Source organism: Dromiciops gliroides, chromosome 4 (genome assembly GCF_019393635.1).
Source record: "Dromiciops gliroides isolate mDroGli1 chromosome 4, mDroGli1.pri, whole genome shotgun sequence".
Classification (NCBI taxonomy): Eukaryota; Metazoa; Chordata; class Mammalia; order Microbiotheria; family Microbiotheriidae; genus Dromiciops; species Dromiciops gliroides.
Window position 1 is genome coordinate 217,006,943 of NC_057864.1, and position 21,510 is coordinate 217,028,452.

At 42.3% G+C, this 21,510-nt stretch overlaps 1 protein-coding gene across 1 annotated transcript; it reads left to right on the plus strand.

Moving 5' to 3' along the window:
* Window positions 1-867: 867 nt before the first annotated feature.
* On the plus strand, window positions 868-13,998 carry NPTX1 (neuronal pentraxin 1). Its single transcript, XM_044001941.1, has 5 exons — window positions 868-1,693; window positions 2,159-2,366; window positions 4,510-4,754; window positions 7,175-7,354; window positions 9,168-13,998. The coding sequence occupies exons 1-5, from the start codon at window positions 1,253-1,255 to the stop codon at window positions 9,387-9,389; spliced, it is 1,296 nt and encodes a 431-aa protein (XP_043857876.1). The 5' UTR covers window positions 868-1,252; the 3' UTR covers window positions 9,390-13,998.
* Window positions 13,999-21,510: the final 7,512 nt, after the last annotated feature.

The window sequence follows — 21,510 nt, forward strand, 5'->3', positions numbered from 1 at the left end:
CAGCGTTTTTGGGAAGCAGTGGTGTTGGGGGGGGGGGTCGAGGTAAGAGAGAAGAGGGGTAAAGCAGTTCTCAAACCTTGGAGCCCAAAATTTATTTCAACAACTCCACACCCAACCCTCATCCCTCATAACAGTCCTGGAATGATGGAATGAAACTGGTGGAGTGTGTGTGTGTGTGTGTGTGTGTGTGTGTGTGTGTGTGTGTGTGTGTGTGTGCGTGCCTTCTCTGCATCCCTGATCTAGGGGCTGGCTAGGGGAGAAAGAGATGGGAGATAATTCAGAAAAAGTCTCAGGAACAAGGAAATGGGAATCAGGGAGTTTTGTGTTTTGTTTGTTTAAAATTAACAATTAAATATCTAGCAAATGTAAAGACATTCCACCCTCACCCTGAGTCTCATTTAGCCAAAGCCTAAATCATTTCCTGGTACCTCTTTTCTTCCCATGCCCCGTCGGAAATTCTGGAAGAGCACATTAAGCTTTAAGCCCTAACGGTTTAGATCATAAAGGAAAAGGGGATTTGAGTTTGAAACGTTGGGGTCCACCCTCAGCCATTTCTTACCCTGCCTGAGCCTCAGCTCTTTCATCTATATGATAGGTATCATCGAACCTGCGCAAACCTGTCCCTAACCTGTATATCAGATATACCTACCTCTCAGGGTTAGTGGCAAAAATCAAAATGCGATACTGTCTACGAAAGCTCTTTGTAAGGTATAAAGCGTGTAGACGTGAAGTCCACTCGCCATGCTCCCCTGTCCCAAGCTCTTCATAGTTGGGTAGGTGGGGAGTGGGAGGAGAGAATGAAGGGCCAGGTTCAACAGATGGGGAAATAACTGGGGCGGAAGGGAGGAGCTAAGACAGAGGAGGAGGAGGTGAGGGAGAGGAGAGCGAAGGGGGTTGTAAGGACGTTTGGGAAAGAGGGGAAAGACCCAGAGCGTCTCTTGGGGATGGGATGATAAGGGCGTAGGAACATCCCCTTCACCCGCGTTCTTGCCAGATCCCCTTCCTCTGGCATGGAACGGGTCACTAGACAATTAAAATGGGATTCCTGCCTTGATGACGTCCGCACCGTGAAGGCCCCTCCCGCAGCAGCATAAAAGGCTGTGAGGTTCCGCAGTCTGTTCGGCAGTTAGGGGGTGGACGGACAGCTCCACGGCTCTCAACTCCCCAGCACCGCAGCACGCAGACTACTGCGGGAGAGTCGGGGAGCAAGGAGGACTTGTCCGGTCCCGGGAACATTGGGACCCTTCCAACCATGCCAGGCGGTATCCCGTGGTGCTTCGTGGTCCTCTTCGCCGTGTGCCTGGAATGCCTGGCCCAGAATTTCGGACAGACCCGTTTCATCTGCACTTCGGTGCCGGTAGATATGGACATGTGTACCTCGGTTCAGAGCAGCGGCAGCGCTGAGGACCTAAAGACCAATGTGTTGCAGCTCCGTGAGACAGTGCTGCAACAGAAGGAGACCATTATGAACCAGAAGGAGACTATCCGGGAACTGACCACCAAACTGGGCAGGTGTGAAAGCCAGAGTTTGCTGGAGAGCGGACCCAATGAAGCCAAGCCCGGAGCGGGAAGAAAACAGTCAGGATCCGGGAAAAATACTATGGGGGATCTGTCCAGAACCCCTGCTGCGGAGACTCTCAGCCAACTCGGGCAAACTTTGCAGTCTCTCAAAACCAGACTAGAGAACCTAGAGGTAAGGTGCTCCATCTTCTCTTAACGTGGAGTTGTCCATGCTCTGGCTGACTGGTCTACAATTTTCTCTCCTCTCCCTGAACCTCTTTACAGACAGGTCTCTCCTACACACACAGACAGACATGCACGCACACACACGCGCGCGCGCGTGCACACACACACACACACACACACACACACACACACACACACCCGTGTTGTCCTTTATTACACGTTGTCTGGATGATTCTACAAGGTTTGCATGAAGTTTCTTTATGGGCTGCAAAGTGCAGAGGCTAGGATTGATTCTCTGGAAGACTGGGCAATTAGCATCCAGGGAAATCTAGACGCTGGACAGCTCCATATCATACCCTTTAGCTTTGCTTTCTCCCCAAGCATACTTTACGATCCCTCTAATTTATTTCTGTTGTTGTTCGTCTCTCCGCACACCTCCTCCCTTTCCCCTTCTACCTCTGTGTCTCTGCAGCAATACAGTAGACTCAATTCTTCAAGCCAGACCAACAGTCTTAAGGACATGTTGCAGAACAAGATCGATGACCTAGAGAAGCAAGTTTTGTCTCGAGTGAATAGTCTGGAGGAAGGGAAGTTGAACCCCAAGAATGAGACCGAGGAGAGGGTCAAGATAGAGAGCACTCTAACATCCCTCCATCAAAGGATCAGTGACCTGGAGAAAGGTAAACATTACTTGGGATAGTAGGTGTGGGTTATAGACTCGCTTTTGGATTAATGATCTCGGTGCAAACTAATGCTGCAGAAATGTCCCTTCACCTAGGTACCTGTAATCAGCCCCGCTCAACCCCACAACCCTCATTTTTACTTTCCTTCAATCACTTAAAGCTCTTAATCTCTCCGCCATAATACCAGACCCTAAAATTATCCAGATCTTAGCAGTAATTGCTCTTGACATTTCTAATAAGGGAGAGTTCAACTCTGGTCAACTGATTTTTTAAAATCCTAAATTCTTAAAATGTGTCTGAAGCTTTATTTGGTTTATTTAGCCCAATTTGACCTGGGAAACCCCACTCAGTATGTTCTCCTCTTGGCACATTTCATCAGGGTTATATCTGGACTACCAACATTCTAACATAGTCCTACCCTTTCACTAAGATTCCACCTGGACTATATATTAGCATTATATCTGAGTTTTCCTGCTGTCCTCATGGGATTCTATTGATACTTCCCTTCCATTCACAATGCCTTAATGCACTCACAGACACAATCTGCAGTTTTTTCAATCCATAACAATAATCCAGGAAATATTTTGCTCTCCCAGAAGATTCTGTTTCTCAAACTTCAACAAGCTGGGTGATTATTACTCCCATTCAACTCACTGCTCCACATACCACGCCTTGGGCATATTGATTAGCAGGAGCAACTCTTTCCTTCATGTCAGAAATCAAATAAGGTTGTAAAAGGGAGAGAACTGATTCCCAGAGCTCGTGACACGTGATGGGGATTAGACTGCAAAATGTGCTGGAGGGATTTAAACACTGCCATCTTAAGGCCTGTTATGTAACTGGAGGGGGGGCGGGAAATAGATCATTAGAAAGAGAGAAAGAAGGATAGGGAGGTGGGAGGGAAGATGCAGAGAACATGCTCAGGAAAAATGAAATAACAAAACAAGAGAAGCAAGAGACCTGGAGTCAGTCAAACCAAGTGGGGATCTGCAGACCTAGAGGGAAAGACGTTTGAATGGATAGAGTACAGAAGGCAGAGAGATGGAAGTAGGGGGTGAGGAAGGGTTAGGAAAGCCACTCAACTGACTAGAGTGGCCTTGCTCACGTCCTTCAGCCTTGCTGGGAGGTAGGAGGAGGAGGGATGTGGAGGCGGGATGTCCTCGGATCTTGCCTTGCCTGCTCTTCCTCCCTCAGGAAAGTCATCAGGCATTTCCCAGTTTCCTTAGTCCAGGGTGAGTCCAGCCTCCTGTCTCTTTTCCCCTGTTCAGGTGCACAAAGATCTGAGGTCCTGATTGTGCATAGCTTGTAGTCTGCAATTTGAACCCTGCTCCTGTATGTGTATATGTCAAGGCTCGTCTGTTTATACACAGACTGGAAATGGTTGTAATCAGTCTCTACATGTACACACCAGGACATATTGATGCAAGGAACCATGTTTTCATAGAAATGCTTACATATAAGGATCCCTAGGTTCACATATCTGGAACTGATACTCTATTTCTTCAAGATCTGACTATGAAATATTGTGACTCATTTTTAAACAAATTAAATTGTACATCCAAATTGGTATTGTACCTTCCAAATAGTTACCAGGATGGTTATACACAATGCTGCTCAAAACATTTTGGATCCTGGCACACATCTTGGGAATATTCTCAGTACTAGAATATTTGAAGATGAATTAGATTTGTTTTGCAAATAGTCTAGAATTCCCACTTATTCTGATGAATAAGGTGATTGACAAAGATGAAAAATACTCTTCCTGATAACAAATGAAGTGTGGCTTTAAAGCAGTGAGACTGATTTGCTTCTAAACTGGCTTTGGAGGCAATTTTCAAAGAGGCATTTTGCTCTGCATTAGTATCCCTGGAAGTAGGCATCTAGCCTTCCAACCAAGTGCTCTGGAAGGGAACAATCTTCTTTTGGAGATAGAAGCTCTGCTTAGTTGACAATAATCATTCTCATTCCTTAGTAGTCACACTTTCCATTCACTTTTGCACAAGAGGCATTTACAAGTATTTTGCATATCCCATTCTTCTACATGTCTGTAAATGAATTCTAGCTATACAGGTTGCTCCACCTGCCTGTCTGCAGAGTAGATAGCTAGTACATGCTCAGTTCCCCTCTATTTTACTCCCAGGTCAGAAAGACAACAGGCCTGGGGACAAGTTCCAGCTCACATTCCCACTACGAACCAACTATATGTATGCCAAGGTGAAAAAAAGTCTTCCAGAAATGTATGCCTTCACTATCTGCATGTGGCTAAAATCGAATGCCTCCCCTGGAGTGGGAACTCCATTCTCCTATGCTGTGCCAGGCCAGGCCAATGAGCTGGTCCTGATTGAATGGGGGAATAACCCAATGGAGATCCTCATAAATGACAAGGTAAGAATCCCTGAAGCCCCCAGCACTTCCAGACATTGGACTTATGCAAAAAAATTCATAGAATGCTTGAATTAGGACTCTTTCCTTCTACAGATAGGGACCTGAGGCTTAAGAAGTGAAATAACTCAAGGTCCCACAGTTAACTAATAAAAGGAGAAGGAAACTTCAGTATGCTAGGCATATCATTTAGCTAGAGGATCTGTCAGTGGGGCTGACAGTTCTAGAACCAGTGGAATCTATGCCTTGCATTGTTACTGGAATAACTGGGTTTCAGAGAAGCAAGAAGGAGGGAGACTGCTCTTTCTCTTTAAGTAGAATTCCCTCCCTCTTTAACTAAAAACTGAAACACCACCAAATGGAAGCTTCCCAAGAGTAAGATGTGTGTTGTGTATGGTGCATAACATATACTGAAAAGGATCGAGGGAAAAGAAGCTAGTGGTCTTTCTAGAGCTTAATGGAAGGATGTGGAAGAGACCAAAGAGAGATGGATTTACTTAAAATCCCCTCATCACCTTGAGGTCAATATGATTCTGGGCCAATCCTGGGCTAGAGTCCAAACTCAAATAATTCCCGGCTAGACATTGGACATTACCAATACTAAATATCCTGGGTCAGTTCCAGAGCAGTGCTAGGAAGGGAAAAGAGATCCAAACAAATGGATTTTCATGCTTTCCCAAAGCAATCCCAAGACCTAAGCCTGACCCCTGAACTGATCTGATCCCTTGAAACCTGTAGCCTAGAGGATCCCTGGGAAATTCTCAGACAGTACCTGACCTCTTTTTCCTCTCTTCCCACCTCTATTTCCTGGGATGGGGGTAGGCAAGGGAGACTGATCCCTCATTGTCAGTGTGGTAGTTATACTGATAGATGTGGAGTCAAAAGATCAGACTTAAGCCCTTGTGCTGACACTTTTTAGTGTCTGACTATGGGAAAGCCATTTAATTTAATTTAAAATGAGGATAATAATGCATGTGCCATCATTTATACCCTATAGCAGTTTATAAATGAGATTTGCTATTTTAAACTGAATTCTCTTCCATGACAGTCACCCATAAGCCCTGGAGTTAATTTATCAACTATTAAATATCCACCCTTCCCAATGCCTTAGATTGATAGTAAATGTATAGAGCCTAGACTGGGAATCTCAGGTCACCTAAGAATTTGTCCCTACACTTTTCCTGATGTATGACCTTAAACCAATTGCTTGGCACCTCTGGACCACCATTTAACTCAAATATGAAAAATAACAAATATGAACATTCATGATAAATATAAATAATAACAATACCCTTTCCCTTTCCTCTCAGTCCAGAGGAAACTTGGAGGATTGATGAGATCACAGATGGGAAAAGGGTCTGCGCTTTTAGACTGCAGTGCCATCTATGTTGATGCGCCTGTTCAGTTTCTCCAGCACCTCTTCTGCAGAAGCTTAGGACCCAGAGAGCTCTAAACCTGGGACATCTAATAATTAAAGCCCAGAAAAGCCTCAGGAAGAGGCAATCCAAGAGGAGGAATACAGAAAGGATGGAGAGGGCATTGGTGAATTTCAGTCCCAGACCCATGTTTAGCCAAAGGCTGCAGTCAACATTCTGTCTAGAATTATGTACTTTTGAGAATAGATGGATCAGGGCTCTTGCTAGACTCTCCTGCTGGGGATACCTTGATAGTATGGATTAGGGAGATGAGCAAAAGATGAAGAAAGGAGATATCAGGAGTCCTGTCAGGTCCATCTCTAACTCTTTTCCTCCCCCTTACACTCATACATTTGTCTTGTCAGCTAATTTAAGGGGCTTATTATTTGTCAATGGATATTTTGTATATACTACATCCTGGTGTATATACTACATCCTGACATCTGTGTATCTTAATGTCTGGGTTAATATTTCCAGGCTTAGATGATGAGTTTTGGGGAAATAGGCATTTGTTCACTTAATAAATTATTTTTGTAACCGATTTAATAATAATAACTGATGTTTCTATAGTGCTTTAAATTTTCCAAAGCACTTTACATATATAGTCTCATAACAACCCTATGAAGTATGGGTCTTACTATCCCCATCTTATAGATGAGGTAATTGAGGCTGAGAGAGCTTATGTGACTTGCCCATGTACCCACCACTAACTAGTAAGCATTAAGGACAGAATGTGGACCCAAGTCTTCTTGATTCTACATCCATCACTCTTTGTACTACACCTCCCTGTCTCTTAGAATAGAACTAGAAGTAATCATAATATGAATAACAAAGATACATGAAAACACAATGCCTTGCCTTTGGAAGGAAGATACTGAATATGCTGAATTGATGATTCAGACAGTAATGTCAAAGTTGTATATACTGTTATAATAAACTAAGACCAAATGGATTTGAGCTGGGGAAATAATAAAATAATAAAAGCACTATTTTCCTTCCTTGCCTTAGGTGGCCAAACTACCCTTTGTTATCAATGATGGTAAGTGGCATCACATCTGTATCACCTGGACCACACGGGATGGTGTCTGGGAGGCCTATCAGGATGGCACTCAAGGAGGAAATGGAGAGAACCTGGCACCCTACCACCCGATCAAACCGCAGGGCGTACTTGTGTTGGGCCAAGAGCAGGTACTGGTCAAATGGGGACTGGGCTAGCTGGGAGGGTAGCACCTCATGGAAGGACCTGGGATATCCATGGATAAAATATGATCAGAAGATAAGACTCTGGGCTAGAAGGAAAGAATGATGAAGCAGTGGTGAAAATGGAATCATTTTCTTCTAGGAACTGAGGGCCACACATCATAGCTAAAAGGGAAAAGAGAGTCAATGGGGATAATAATGTTTCCAATAATTAACATTTCTATAGAACTTTAAGGTTTACAAAGCACCTTTCTTATGACAAGCCTATGAAGAAAGTCGTGTAAATATTATCTCTATTTTAGAAATAAGGAAACAGTATCAAAGATGTTTAGTGACTTGACTAGGCAACACGTCTGATTTTGATGGCATTTAGAGGGAGCTCAAGTACAAGCAGACCGTGACCTCAGTGCTCCTAGTAGTCATTATCTTTGTTGTTATTATTATCATTACTGCATCAGGAAGATTGGGGTTTGAATTCTGCCTTTGCTAGATCCTGCTTTGTGACTATGGACATGTCTTGAAACCTGTCAATTGTCTAAGGCTTTAAACTAAAGATATATAGATGAGTGAGTCACTGATCTCCATAAGTGGAAGGAATTTCCACAACAAAAATTCCCCACACTAATGAAATCACAGGTCTAAACCAACAAAAAATATTATTATTATAATCTTGATTTTAAAATGAACAAATGGACAGCTAATTCAAAGTATCAATTTAGTTCCACATGGAAAAATGTTTTGCAAAATCACATTTTATTCTTTCATTTTCACACTTGAGTGAAAATTTCTTAGTATAAAGATACAAAGATGCAAAGACACAGAGACCACAAATAGGAATTAATTAAGCTAAGGCATAAAGCAGAACACTTTACCATGAACTACTGAAAATAAAGTTCATATTTTCTCATTAGCTACTCTAATTATAAAAACTACTGGCTTGATTCTTCATTTTGATTGGTTTTTATGCTGAAAATTGATCTGGCTATTATCTTATAAATTAAGTGTTTATTGGTAAGTGATTTACTTTCTGGTGACATCTAGTGGGGAGTTCCTAAGTGTATGAACCCTTTTCTGCTAGTTCCATTTAGCAAGACCTAGAACATTCATTCCTGGGCTGAAGAATTAGGATGAAGGAGACAGAAAGAGAGGGAAACAAGAAATGACTATTGAGGACAAAATCTTGAACAGCCCTTGTTAGATCTACTTATCCATCAGGTACTAGACTCAGCTCTAGAAAAGCTAAATTCTGCTACATTCTCCCCTGTAGGAAAATAAACCAGGGTCGGGGAAGAGACTAGAGATATTTCTATTCCACATGATCCCTGTGGAATAAATAGAGGGAGACCCAGACAGACAGAGAATAGAGACAAGGACATATAGCCAGCTAGAGTACAACTCATAGATGGACTCCAAACAGAAGACAAAGTCGACAAAGCTTCTCTCTCTATCTCTCTGTCTCTCTCTGTCTCTTTCTCTGTCGCTCTCACACACTAATATCTCATATTTATATAGAATTCCAACATTCAAAAATACTTTAAGTTGTCAGATGTAGAAGTATGGATAAACAGGGAAAAATACACACATATACATCCATATACAAAGAAAGACATTCTTCACAATTAAACAGAGGGAAAGATAAACAAGCAGAAACAGAAATGCATACAGAATGACAATGTTAGCATGACCAACATTCCTAATGAGGCAGCCAGCCAGAACTGAAATTTCCCAGAATCACCCATGTCCCCGACTCTCACCTTAATCACTACCCTCCACCTCTTTGTTCTCTGTATTTCTTTGAAAGGATACTTTGGGTGGTGGATTCGATGCCACACAAGCTTTCGTTGGTGAACTGGCTCATTTCAACATCTGGGACCGAAAGCTCACCTCTGGAGAGATCTACAACCTGGCCACCTGCAGCACCAAAGCTCTGTCTGGGAACGTCATTGCCTGGGCTGAGACCAACATTGACATCTATGGCGGGGCCACTAAGTGGACATTTGAAGCTTGTCGTCAGATCAACTAACTGCTTTGGAGCTGCCTCTCTCCCTTCTTCCTGCCTGCCCCTCCCTCCCATTCCCATCTCTCCTCCCTGCTTATGCAGTTCTGACCTATTTGTCTTTTCCTCTCTTCCTTCCTGAAAAATTAATTAAGGACATTTCTGCCCCCTCCCCCAAAACACTCCTCCTTGTTTTGTTTGTCTCTCCCCTAAAGCAGAGTCACTTGTCTTGTCAGTTCCCCTAAAACAACATATTTCTCTCTAGGAGCCTTGACCTCGGTTCCTCAGGCATCCCCTGTCCACAGTAAAAGCAACGGCACCAAACTTTTGAACCATGCAAAAGTAGGTGAACAGTTTTTTGGTGTTTTGGGGTTTGTTTTTTTTTTTGGTCAGGGGAAGGGGGCTTTTCTTTTAGAATGAGGATTTTTTCCTTCCTTCTCTATTTTTCCTTCTGGCTTTGGGAAATTTTACAACCGGTCGAATTCCTGTATTTGCCAACTTTGTTAGATGCCTGAGTGCCTTTGGGCTGGTGCAACTTCTTGAGCACACACATTTGTCTTCATTTGCAAACCTTTTTAAGAAGGACATATCTCTATATTGATATAATAAATGTCTTTTATGTAGTTTGTTAAAGGCCAGTGCACCTCACCATAGAGAATTTCTATTTTGTATTAAAATGAATTCTCTTTGAATGACTTCATGCTCATGTGGCACCTTGACTGGCTCTGCCTGCCCCCATTGGGAGAGGGAGAGATGATTCTGGTGTAGGAAGAAGAAGAGTACCATTGGCCTCAGCATTCTGGCTGACCCTGTTGGCAACCATTGGCCCTTGACCTATTCCTCAGCCCTTTGCATCTGAGGATACACCAAAGCTAGGGAAGCTATAATGCTTATTTGTGCTTTGTGCCAGGCTCTTTCCCCAGACCAGAAAAGTATTATACCCTTTTTGGGGAGCACTATGGGAGCCCTGTGGGAAAAGCCTCATTCTCTTCACTGCACCATATGAAGCTGCAGCTTGCTCCCTCCCGCTTAGCTGCCAGGTGGGTCCCAGGTGCAGTGTTCCAACCCCAGTAATCCACAAGGGAGGAATACCCAATCTCATATCCTAGGGAGTTCACATGTCTACTTCCTTACCCACCTTCATACTTGGTTGGGTCTTAGGATCATAGTATTTGGAGCTTAAAAAAAGACCTTAGGGATGACCTACTTCAACCCTCTCATTTTATAGATGAGGAAACTAAGGCTCACAGAAGTGAAGCAATTAGCCCAAGGTCACTCAGCTAGTGAGCAGCAAAGCTAGGATTCAAATTCAGATACTCAGACTCAAATTATGGTGTTCTTGCCACTACACCATGCCATTTGGAGAGTAGAAGAAAGTCTGAGTAGATTAGTTTAATGGGATTTTCCCCCCATTTTATAAGAAAACTGATTTGTGTCTAAGATCTAGCCCCTTTCTCATGGGGCTCAAAACCCAACCCAGGAAGGCTTCTTACTTAGATATTTTTTCTCTTGCTTCCCAATATTTTTAGACCTAACCTGCAGGGGTTAAACAAGCCTTCATAAAGCAAGGATGATATGGGTTAGATTTCTACTGAGGAGATGGGGGTTTAGTTATATCCCCTATGGGACAAGTTTCAGCTGTTTGGTCCCTCCATTCCCTCTTTAGTTTTGTAGAACCCAAGTCCAGCAAAGCCAACCTTCCTTTGGTTGTGTAGCTTACTAAGCTTCTATCTGAATAACCAGAAGGCCTTTCCCCCCACTTTTTGATGCTATCTAAAAATTCTCCTCTTATCCTTCCAAGTAGGAGGGAAAATTGCGTGTATGTGTGTGTATGTGTATGTATGTGTGTGTGTGTGTGCAAGAGTTGGGAGAACCATGCCCATGTTTAGTGTAAACTCTGATTTTTCAGCATCTGGAAGTTGCGTACCCTAAGGGCACCTCCCAATGATGTCACCAGAGTCTAATGAAAAATGGGCTTGTACATCTTTCTAGAAATTCAATTATTACAACCTGGCTCATCTGCAGGCCTAGATATTTCTGGAGCAGATACAGGTGTCTAAGTTTTATGTTTCCTAACAGGGTCACCTGTCTCTTTAAACACAGGTCAATTTCATGTCTAAAGATGGGTGTGTGTGAAGGGGTGTGTGCGTGTGCGTGTGTGTGTGTGTGTGTGTGTCTGTGTGTGTGTGTGCATGCACACACCTTGTGTATATGTACGTACTTATGTCTGCTCAGCACATAGCCATTGGTTCTGAGATACATTTCTCTTATTTAAAGGGCATGGATTGGATGACAAAGATGTATGTTGTTACAAATGATGACTGGCATTCTTCCATGGTTATGTTTCCTCAAAGCCTTGTGGCTTGTGACACCCTTGGATTTGAAGATGGCTTCTGTGTTTGCATGTTTTTCTGGATGTTGTGTTCCTTGCTGCCTTGGTCTGGTGTGTTCATTCCTTTGTCTGCATGGGTTCTTGCAGAGTTGTGTTGTTTGCTGAGCTCCCTCTCAAATGTTTTGTGATCATATGTGTAGCAATCAGAAATGGCTGTATAATCCAGGCTAAGGGATAGATAAAATCTTCTCCCCAACACACACTCATGCACACACACACAAAACACATACATATATGCACACAAACACAGAAATGAAGGTGAGACCAAGCTCAAATGATACCCAAAGCAGGGAGAGAGAGCTTGGAATTGTCCCTCTAGTCCAAGAAGGCCCTGCTCCCTCACTTCTCTCTTTGTGGAGCTGTTGTATAATGTTGGTGAAGGGCCCAAAGAGTACTCGGTGCTGTCCTACCTGCACCTACCACCAGCCCCAGCCCCCTACCTACTGGACCCCAGACCACCCTCTGCCCCTAACCAGGCAAGGTGGGAGCTGTCCATTCAGGACCACAAGCCATTCTCTGTCTCTGACTAGATAGACAGAGCTTATCCCTTATGCTTATGCCTTTCCAGCATCTCAATCCATTCTCTCCACACCTTTACCTTTATTCCTTCTCCCTTCCACCACCATCCCTCACCCACCCTGGGGCTTTGGAGCTGTTCAAAATGGCTCTAAAACATCCTCCCACCCATTTCCCTTTCCTCCAAGCTCTCCTAGAGATACACAGGATGGCCGGGACTGAGTCCTCAGCACCCTTCCTCATCCCTTAATTGGGGTCAGTGCCAAGCTCCTCAGCTCCCTCACTGTGTTTGTACTTGGCATGCTGCTTGCCCCAGGTAAGGCAGATGACAAAGCCACCAATCTAATCCACTCAGTTTCCATATACTCCTTAATCCGATTGATGTTCCCTCTTGCACTGAATAATACATGCCTCTCTCAGGTAATGCCATTTTATAAAATAAGGAGATAAAAAAGCACTGTTGAGACAGTGTTTGTTTTTGCCTAGCCAGTGTCCGACAGCTCCCAGAGGCATCTGAAGTGGGAGAACTGTTGAAATAGCCTTTCTGGTCTCTTGGGAGCTGAGATCCCACTTGGATTTTAAGCCTTCTTGCTTTTGATAACACAGTATTATCTCTCTTATTGTAGAAGAAAAAAAGTTTATTACCAAACAAAAATATTTTTATGAGAAAAAAGACAAACATATAAATTAACTTATAATTTCTCCCTTGAAAATATTTTTCAGGCTCTACCAAAACTTAGACTGGTATGTATGTATTTTGGAAGAAAGATAGTAGTAGATTTTGTATGTTTCCCTCCCTTTTGCAGACTCCCCATTTACTTTCTAGGACTGCAAAGGTCATCTCGTCACCAGCCCTGGGACCTGAGGCCAAGGGATTAGGAGTATTTTTTTGGGGGGGAGAGGAGATATGTGGGAGGATGTTTTAGAGCCATTTTAAACAGCTCCAAAGAAGTTCTGCCTGTTTATCAAGAGTACTGGGGACCAAGACAAAGAACAATTTAAGGTGAACCCTTTGTCCCAGAGCTGTTTCCATTTAAGCGGAATGAGCTGGACATTTGAATGTCTGTTTCATCCCCTTAAAAAAAGTAAAGAAATTGGGGCTATTGTTTGAAACAATGACAACAAAAGACAAAAATTCACAAACACAAAAGAAAAACAAAATAGAAGTTAAAATTTTATAATCTGCCATCATCAAAATGGTTAGCGGGAAGCCCTAGTAGTTTGATCTATTAAAATACCTTACAATTTACATCTGTTCAATAAAGGACTGGAAACACATTGCTTCAATAAGCAGTAAACTCTATGTATAATTTGCTGAAGGGGGAACAAATCATTGAGGAGAAAACAAATCCAACTCAAATAGTCCCAATTTTGTCTGACTTGCAAAAAACCCAAGTAAACAGCAGTCCCACAAAATAGCAAACAACCCCCCAACCCTCCCATGGTTGCTCTTGATACAATGTATATACTGTATAGTGTTAAAGAGAATCTGTGTATCTTACTTTTTTCATTATTTGCTAACCAAAGCTGTACATTTTTCATATATGATCTGCAGCCGTTTGGGTTTCAAATGGGTCAGAGTCATGGGACCTGCCACCTCCCATCAGCAGTTCTGGAAATGCACTGTTTCTACTGGTATTCTTGCTTTTCTTTCTTTTTTTTCATTTTCTTGCAAAAACTACATGAATTGTTGAGTTTATTTTTACACAGTAAAGAGTGAAGAAAGACTGTGGTCTCCTTTCTGGAGTATTATTTCACTTTTCTAATGAACTTGCAAATAATCCCTGACTAACCTAACTTCAAATCAGGTTATGAAAACCTTTACATACATTATTCCATTTGACCTTCATCACATCCCTATGAGACAATCAGAGAAGGTATTATTACTCCATGACCATAGCATCATAGAATTTATATCTAGAAGAGACTCTAAAAATCAGCTAATTCAACATCCTTATTTGACAGATGAAGAAAATGAAATCCAGAGAGAAGTGATTTACACATAATATTCAATTTAATTCAACAAACACTTATTAAGTGCCTATTATGCAACAGTAGATAATGGATGGAGTTTTGTGTACATGTGTGTGTGTGGGGGGGTTAAAGTCAGACCTGTAACTTCATTGGTGAAGAAGAACTTTTAGTGAAGAGACTCCTTTTACTGGTACATGTCAGCAACTGTTCTGCAATTTATACTTTTTAGAGTGCCTCCTGGAAGCCTTGAGTGATTATACAACTTTTCCAGGGTCACACTACCAGTATGTGTTGGAGACAGGACTCAAAACCCTGTTCTTCCTGACTTTAAGGTTGTCTCTCTATTGACTATTATATCCTGCTTCTCTACTGCAGATACAAAGACAAAATTAAATAGTCCCTGCCCTCAGAGAGCTCACCTTCTATGGGTGAAACAACATGTATACAAATAATTAAGTACAAAAATATACACCAAAAGTGTAGATACACACAATAATGGAGATATGTGTGTGTATACACACACACATATACCCCCACACACACACCCAAAGTGATAACATAATGTGTCATTGACTGACTTCACAGATGAAGTGACCAAGTCTCAGAAAGATTAAGTGATTTGCACAAAGTCATTGAACTAGTATCAGAGCTCCATTCTGAGTCCTTTCCACTATTTATATGGCAGTAGTGAAAGAGCAACTCCCCTTATTCCTAAAAGTCTTTTATTTTTCAAAAAGCCTATTGCTATTAGCTTCACAAAAATCCTATAAAGCAGAGGACAGAGATTGTGCCCACTTTATATATGAAGAAACTGAGTACCAAAAAGATGGAACAACTTACTCAAGAATACACAGCAAGTGAATGAAGACTCTAGGTGCTAGGACCCAAGTTTTCTGATTCCCAGCACATAATCTTCTGAGCATTTCTTATCCTAGGATAAAGGGATGCTTTTAAAACTACGCTAATGGAAGCAGGACCAGCATGATGATTGGCCCCAAGAACCTTGAATTTATTATTTTAAGCCTGCCTTTTACCTTTCTCCTTTGACCTAAGCCTAAATGGCTTTTAGTTAATGTTCTGGTATCTCTTGCTCTTGGTATTACCCTTACTTGGTTCTCCGTATACATTTCTAGACCAATTTCCAGAGTGCAATGGCCCAGTATTTTCTACATTTAGGTTAGAGGAAAGGAAATAGTTTCCTTGGGGGAGTCTAGATAATCTATGATCCTACATAACTATAATCTTTCTTTATATGGCTGCCAAGCAGACAATGTCTAGGGTTTCAAAGCCTTTCAACTGGAGCCAAAAATCATTGAAACTAGATGGAATTTAGGGATTATCTAGTTTCACCCCCTTATCCTATTGATAATAACAAGAAGATGGTACCTTTATATAATATTTTCATATTTATAAAGTACTTTCTTCATGACAACCCTTTGTAGTAGATAGTACTAATGTTATGGGCCCAGAGCACCCCAGAAGTTCTCTGGGGTACATCAAAGAACCTTCTCCTTGAGAAACTAAACCAAAGGACACACCTAAAGAGATAAGTGGAACCAGATTGGACTAAGCTAGCTCCCAGACCCTCACCCTTCATTCAAGTCTCCTCCACTCCCAGGGGAGATAAGATTAGGTGTAGCTGCTGCCTTTGTGGCAGGAGGAGGAGAGAGAGATGACTTGAGATCTGCAGCCACCCCTCACCCAATGCCCCCCAGCTACCACCAGAGGGGGGTGGTCCTCCCTCAATAGGAGAACTTTCCACAGTCAGACGATCACCTCATCGGACCACCATCAGTAGTCTATAAAAGTATTTGCCTGTCTCCTGCTCGAGGAGATTGGTATCTCAGAGCCATGCTCTGTGCCATGCCTTTCTCCCCATGAGAAGTCCAAGGATTTCTCTCATGGTTTCCCTTCCCCATCCCTAAATAAACTACTATCTTATTCTAATTGCTTTTGTGTGCAAGAGGGTGTAATTCTTTAAAGAGGAATTCCTAAGGACCCCAAACCCCTAACCCTTTCCCAAACCCCCTACCCCATTTTCCCCATGACATTAGCATTATTATTCCCATTTTATAGATGAGGAAATTGTATCCAAGAGAAGGGAAGATCAATTCTCTTACACAGATATCATACAAACTCTATTGCATTAAAATAAAAAACCTGTCAGACTCACAACATTCCCTAATACACTTAGGGAAACTCATCACCAGGTGATAAATTCAGTGGCAATGCCAATCTCTGAAACTCAGAATCTTCTGAAACAGGCACATTGTTCTGAGGGGACTAAAGATTTAAGAATTCTAGGAACTTAGTCACCTCATTCTTTCCTTTCTCCTCCCCACCCCACCCAGTGACAGTGGCTATACATTTTAGTGGGTTTCAGTGTGGCTGTGCTTGGAAGTAAAAGAATGGATTCAAAAGTAACAATTAAATAAAAGTATAGTTATGTGGACTTGGAAATGATTAAATGGGATTCAAGGGATAGTTATTAATAGTTTGAAATCAACTTGGAAGGTTGGAATTCTAGTGGAATGTCCCAGAGATCTGTGCTTTTTAAATATTCCCATCAATAATATAGATACAGGGAGAGATAGTATGGTTCTCAAATCTGCTTATGACAAAGCTTAGAGGGATATGTATGGTGTGAGCAAGCTAGGATCCTAAGACATTGGGCCAAATCTGTTAAGATGAAAGTTAATGAGTGTTATAGGTTAGACCTAAATTAGGCTAGTCTGGTAGTTCGAGTTTAGAACTAGAAAAGGATAAGACATTTTTAGAACATCTAACAGTCAACAAAGGGATGATTACTTAACATTAGCATGAAAGAGATATTCAGTAAGGATACATAATTGGTACAGTTGGGTATAGACTTCCTGTTTCTGAATTTGTCATGGTAGTGCACCAGAATACAGGGAAGAATGTCTGACTCCTCTTCTGCACTGACTTTGGATTCAAAACACTAAGAACCTACATCAATAGGTCAAAGCTTAGTTCCCTGGTCCAGCTAATTTTCAAGGATGGTTTCAACACGTTTAGAGGAAAAACTAGCCTAGCCTTTCAAGCAACAGGGCCTTAGAAAAAGTGATCCCTGCCTATATGGCAAGGCCTTAGGAAAAACTAAGGACCCTAGTAGATATTGCTCTTACCAAAATAGTATCAATGCAAAGTCTTACACTTAGGTTTAAAAAATCAACATCACATAAATAAGACAGAGGAGAAGTGATTAGACAGCAATTTTCTGGAAAATATCTGCTTTCTTTAGTGGACCCCAAGCTCAACATAAGTCTAAAGTTTGATACAATAGGCAAAAAAGCTAATGTGACTTGTAGCTGCATTAAGAGAAACATGGTGTCTAGGATTAGGGAAGCGATTGTTCCACTGAAATCCACCCTGGTCAGACCACATCTGGATTATGTTCCATTCAGGACACTGAAGGGTTAGGAAGGACATTGACAAGCTGGAGAGCAGCCTAGATTGATCAATCCATAAGCATTTATTGGGTGCCAACTGTTTCAGCCATGAAGAATGGCAAAGGGCTTCAAGATCATGCCACTTGATGATAATAATAATAATAAACATTTATCTAGTACCTACCATGTGCCAAACACTTTACAATTATTATCTTCCTTGATCCTCACACAAAACCCTGGGGCTAAGTGTTATTATTATCCCCATCTTATAGATGAGGAAACTGAGACAAATAGAGGTTAGGTGACTTGCCCAGGGTCACACAGCTAGTAAGTGTCTGAGGCTGGATTCAGACTCAGGTTTTCCTGATTCCAGTCCCAGTATTCCATCCATTGCACCACCTAGCTGGTTGACAACACTAAGGATGTTTAGTCTGGAGAAGACACATCCATTGTCTTCAACTATCTAAAGGATCATCACATAGAAGTGGGGTTATGTCTGTTCTGCTTGGCATCAGAGGGCCAAAGTAAAAGCAATGGATATAAAGTACAAAGAAGTAAATTTAGACTTGATGTCAGGAATAAAATCTTAGCAATTAGAGCTGTTCAAGAGAGTTGAATGGGCTATCTCAGGAGTAAGGAATCCATTCTTAGCAATTAGAGCTGTTCAAGAGAGTTGAATGAGCTATCTCAGGAGTTAGTCAGTCTATCTTGACTGGAGACCTTCAAGCAAAGGCTGACAATAGTTGTCAAGAGAAATCTTTTTAGCCCTAGGTTGGACAACCTCTGAGGTCCCTTCCAACTATTGCTTACAATGGTGCTGTTCACCTGTAATCTTTGCTACTGGGGGAAGGTGAGACTGATGAATCACCAAATTTTCAGAATTCTGAACTCCAATAAAGCTAAAGTCAATTGGGTGTCCTCATTAAGTCTGGAATTAATATGGTGAGCACCTAGGAGTGGGGAACACCAGGCTGCCTAAGGAGGGGTGAACTAGCCCACATCAGAAAAATGGAGCAAATTGAAGCTTCTGTGCTGATCAGTATTATGAGAGGGTCATTGCCCTTCAGCCTGAATGAAATAGAGACACCCATTCTCAAAAAACATTAGTCACTATTATCATAAAAGATGCAATGACCAGATTTGGATTTAGAAGACACCTGGGTTTTTAATTTCAGATCTGCAACTTAATAAGTTACATGACTCTAGGCAAGCCACTGTTCTTTCAGAACATCAGTTGCTGAAAAATAGGAACATTAATATTTCCTCTATCTACCTCAGGGAGTTATTGTGAGGAAAATATTTTGTAAACCTTAAGGTGCTAGCTAAATAATTAATAACTGGCATTTACATAATGCTTTACTATTTACAAAAGACTTTCCATACACTATTTCTTCTCAACAAGAGGTGGGCAAGTCAGGTATTATATGCCCATTTAACAGATAAGGAAACAAAAATTCTGAGGGTAAGTGACTTTCTCAAGGACATACACATCATAATGGGCAAAGCTGGGACTTAAACTTGGGTCTTCTGACAAAAATCTTGAACTCTTCCTCTTGTTTTACAAGATGGTATATGTATCCTAACAACCAGTCTTAAGACTTAAGACCAGGGCTTAGTAGCAGATCTAGCCTTGAGTAGTTTCAGAGGTGCAAAGAGCATTTATATGCCTTTAGTGAGGATGGAATCTTAGTCAGTCTGCACTGCTCTGCATGGCTGACCTCCCACCCCCACTCCTGCAATGCCACCCCATCTCTATTCTTTTTTTTTTTTTTATAGTGAGGCAATTGGGGTTAAGTGACTTGCCCAGGGTCACACAGCTAGTAAGTGTCAAGTGTCTGAGGCCGGATTTGAACCCAGGTACTCCTGACTCCAGGGCCGGTGCTCTGTCCACTGCGCCACCTAGCTGCCCCCCCCATCTCTATTCTTAAAGAACTGACTTGTAGCAACCTCAGATCTAAGAAAAGCAGAATGCATCGAGGTTCAGGAAGTCAGCCTCTCTTACCTTTGCTTTCTCTACTGCCCAGGAGACCCACTTGAGGCTGAACTCCTCCTTTCTATAATTATACAATTCTGTTTCTCAGAAGCAGTTGCTGGATCAGGGTCTTTCTTTCACCATGTCTTGATAATTAGCTCTCCTGTTTTCCCTGTTGGTAAAAGCCCCGGGAAGTGTTCAGGTCCATGGTGCTCTTCTTCAACATCAAGCTTTACTCTCCTTGTCACTGGTGAAGTAGCTTCCCAATGAATTTTGCTGTCTGGCAGACAGGTCAATTTCCCCCAAACTCACTTGTCACACATTCTTCTCCGAATGGACCCTTCAAATAAATTGTTCCTAACAACATCTCATCTCTCAATTCTTCTAAGGAAAAATATTTGCATTTTGAAGGATTGAATTCTGGTTTCATTGTTCAGGGTCCTATCCTTTTTGAGTATATGAACACAAAATAGCATCCCCTGACTGAAGAGAGTTGAAGGGTAGAAATGACCTTGCATAGGGGTACAGTTTTGGCACCTTAACCAGCAGGAGGAGATGCCTTGCCCTAGCAGGTGAGATCAGTATGTATTCAGTATTGGTGTCTAGGGGAAGGATAGTTAGGCAGGGCAGGCAATAAGTATTTACTAAGTACTTATTATGTGCCAGACACTGTGCTAAACATTAGGGATACAAATGTAAACAAAAAGATAGTCTCTGATCTCAAGGAGCTTACATTCTAATGCTGGAAGACAACACATAAAAAGGAGCTGAAAGGAGCTGAGGGGAAGGAAGAGTGGGTACTCTAGCAGAGATACAGTGATGAAAGTTCAGAGAGTCAGAAGCACAAGCAGGAGGGTTATGAAGCATGGTCAGACTGGGTCTATCTCCAAAATGGAGGCCCTAAAAGGGACTCAACAATGGGAGAAGGAGCCTGGCATAATGGCAGGATGTTCTAGGTTAAGAAGTTAGCTGGGGGCAGCTAGGTGGCACAGTGGATAAAGCACCGGCCCTGGATTCAGGAGTACCTGAGTTCAAATCCGGCCTCAGACACTTGACACTTACTATCTGTGTGACCCTGGGCAAGTCACTTAACCCCCATTGCCCCACAAAAAAAAAAAGCTAGCTGAATTATGGTAGTAACTTCTGGAGAATCAAAAACACAGCTAGGTGGGGAATGAGAACATTGAATTTCCTTTGTTTACCTTGGACTAGAGTACAAGATAGAGTAGTCACTTTCTCAGTGAATTCTCAGGAGGTCTTCTGAAATGGTCTTTGTAGATTTCAGGGATGTCAACGCAGGTGAGGATCAGAAGAAGAGACAAGGTATACCCTTCTTCCCCTAAACTAGGGAGCTAGCCTTACCCATCTAAGAAGGGGTAGGGGTGGGGTAGCTAGGTGGTGCAGTGGATAAAGTACCGTCCCTGGATTCAGGAGGACCTCAAACACTTTACACTTACTAGCTGTGTGACCCTGGGCAAGTCACTTAACCCTCATTGCCCTGCAAAAAAAAAGGGGGGGGGGAGCAGCTAGGTGGTGCAGTGGATAGAGCACCGGCCCTGGATTCAGAAGGACCTGAGTTCAAATCCAGCCTCAGACACTTTACACACTTACTAGCTGTGTGACCCTGGGCAAGTCACTTAACCTCAATTGCCTCACCAAAAAAAAAACCGGGGGGGCGGGGGTAGGGGTAGGGTCATCAAATGACAGTGAGGCTGCTTCCTACCAGATAGTCATTCAACTATCATTTTAAAATCCTTCAGGAAATGGGAAAACTATTACCTTCCCTAGGCAACCCATTCCACTGGCAGACTGCTTAGATTGTTAGGAATTGTATAGAACTATCTGTTTCTCTGCCACATTTGCACCCATTTCTTTAAGTGGAGT

Coding starts and splice junctions, on each gene's coding strand:
- NPTX1 (XM_044001941.1), top strand. CDS start 1,253: ATGCCAGGCGGTATCCCGTGGTGCTTCGTGGTCCTCTTCGCCGTGTGC. Junction 1,694..2,158: donor CCAGACTAGAGAACCTAGAG/GTAAGGTGCTCC, acceptor GTGTCTCTGCAG/CAATACAGTAGACTCAATTC. Junction 4,755..7,174: donor AGATCCTCATAAATGACAAG/GTAAGAATCCCT, acceptor TCCTTGCCTTAG/GTGGCCAAACTACCCTTTGT.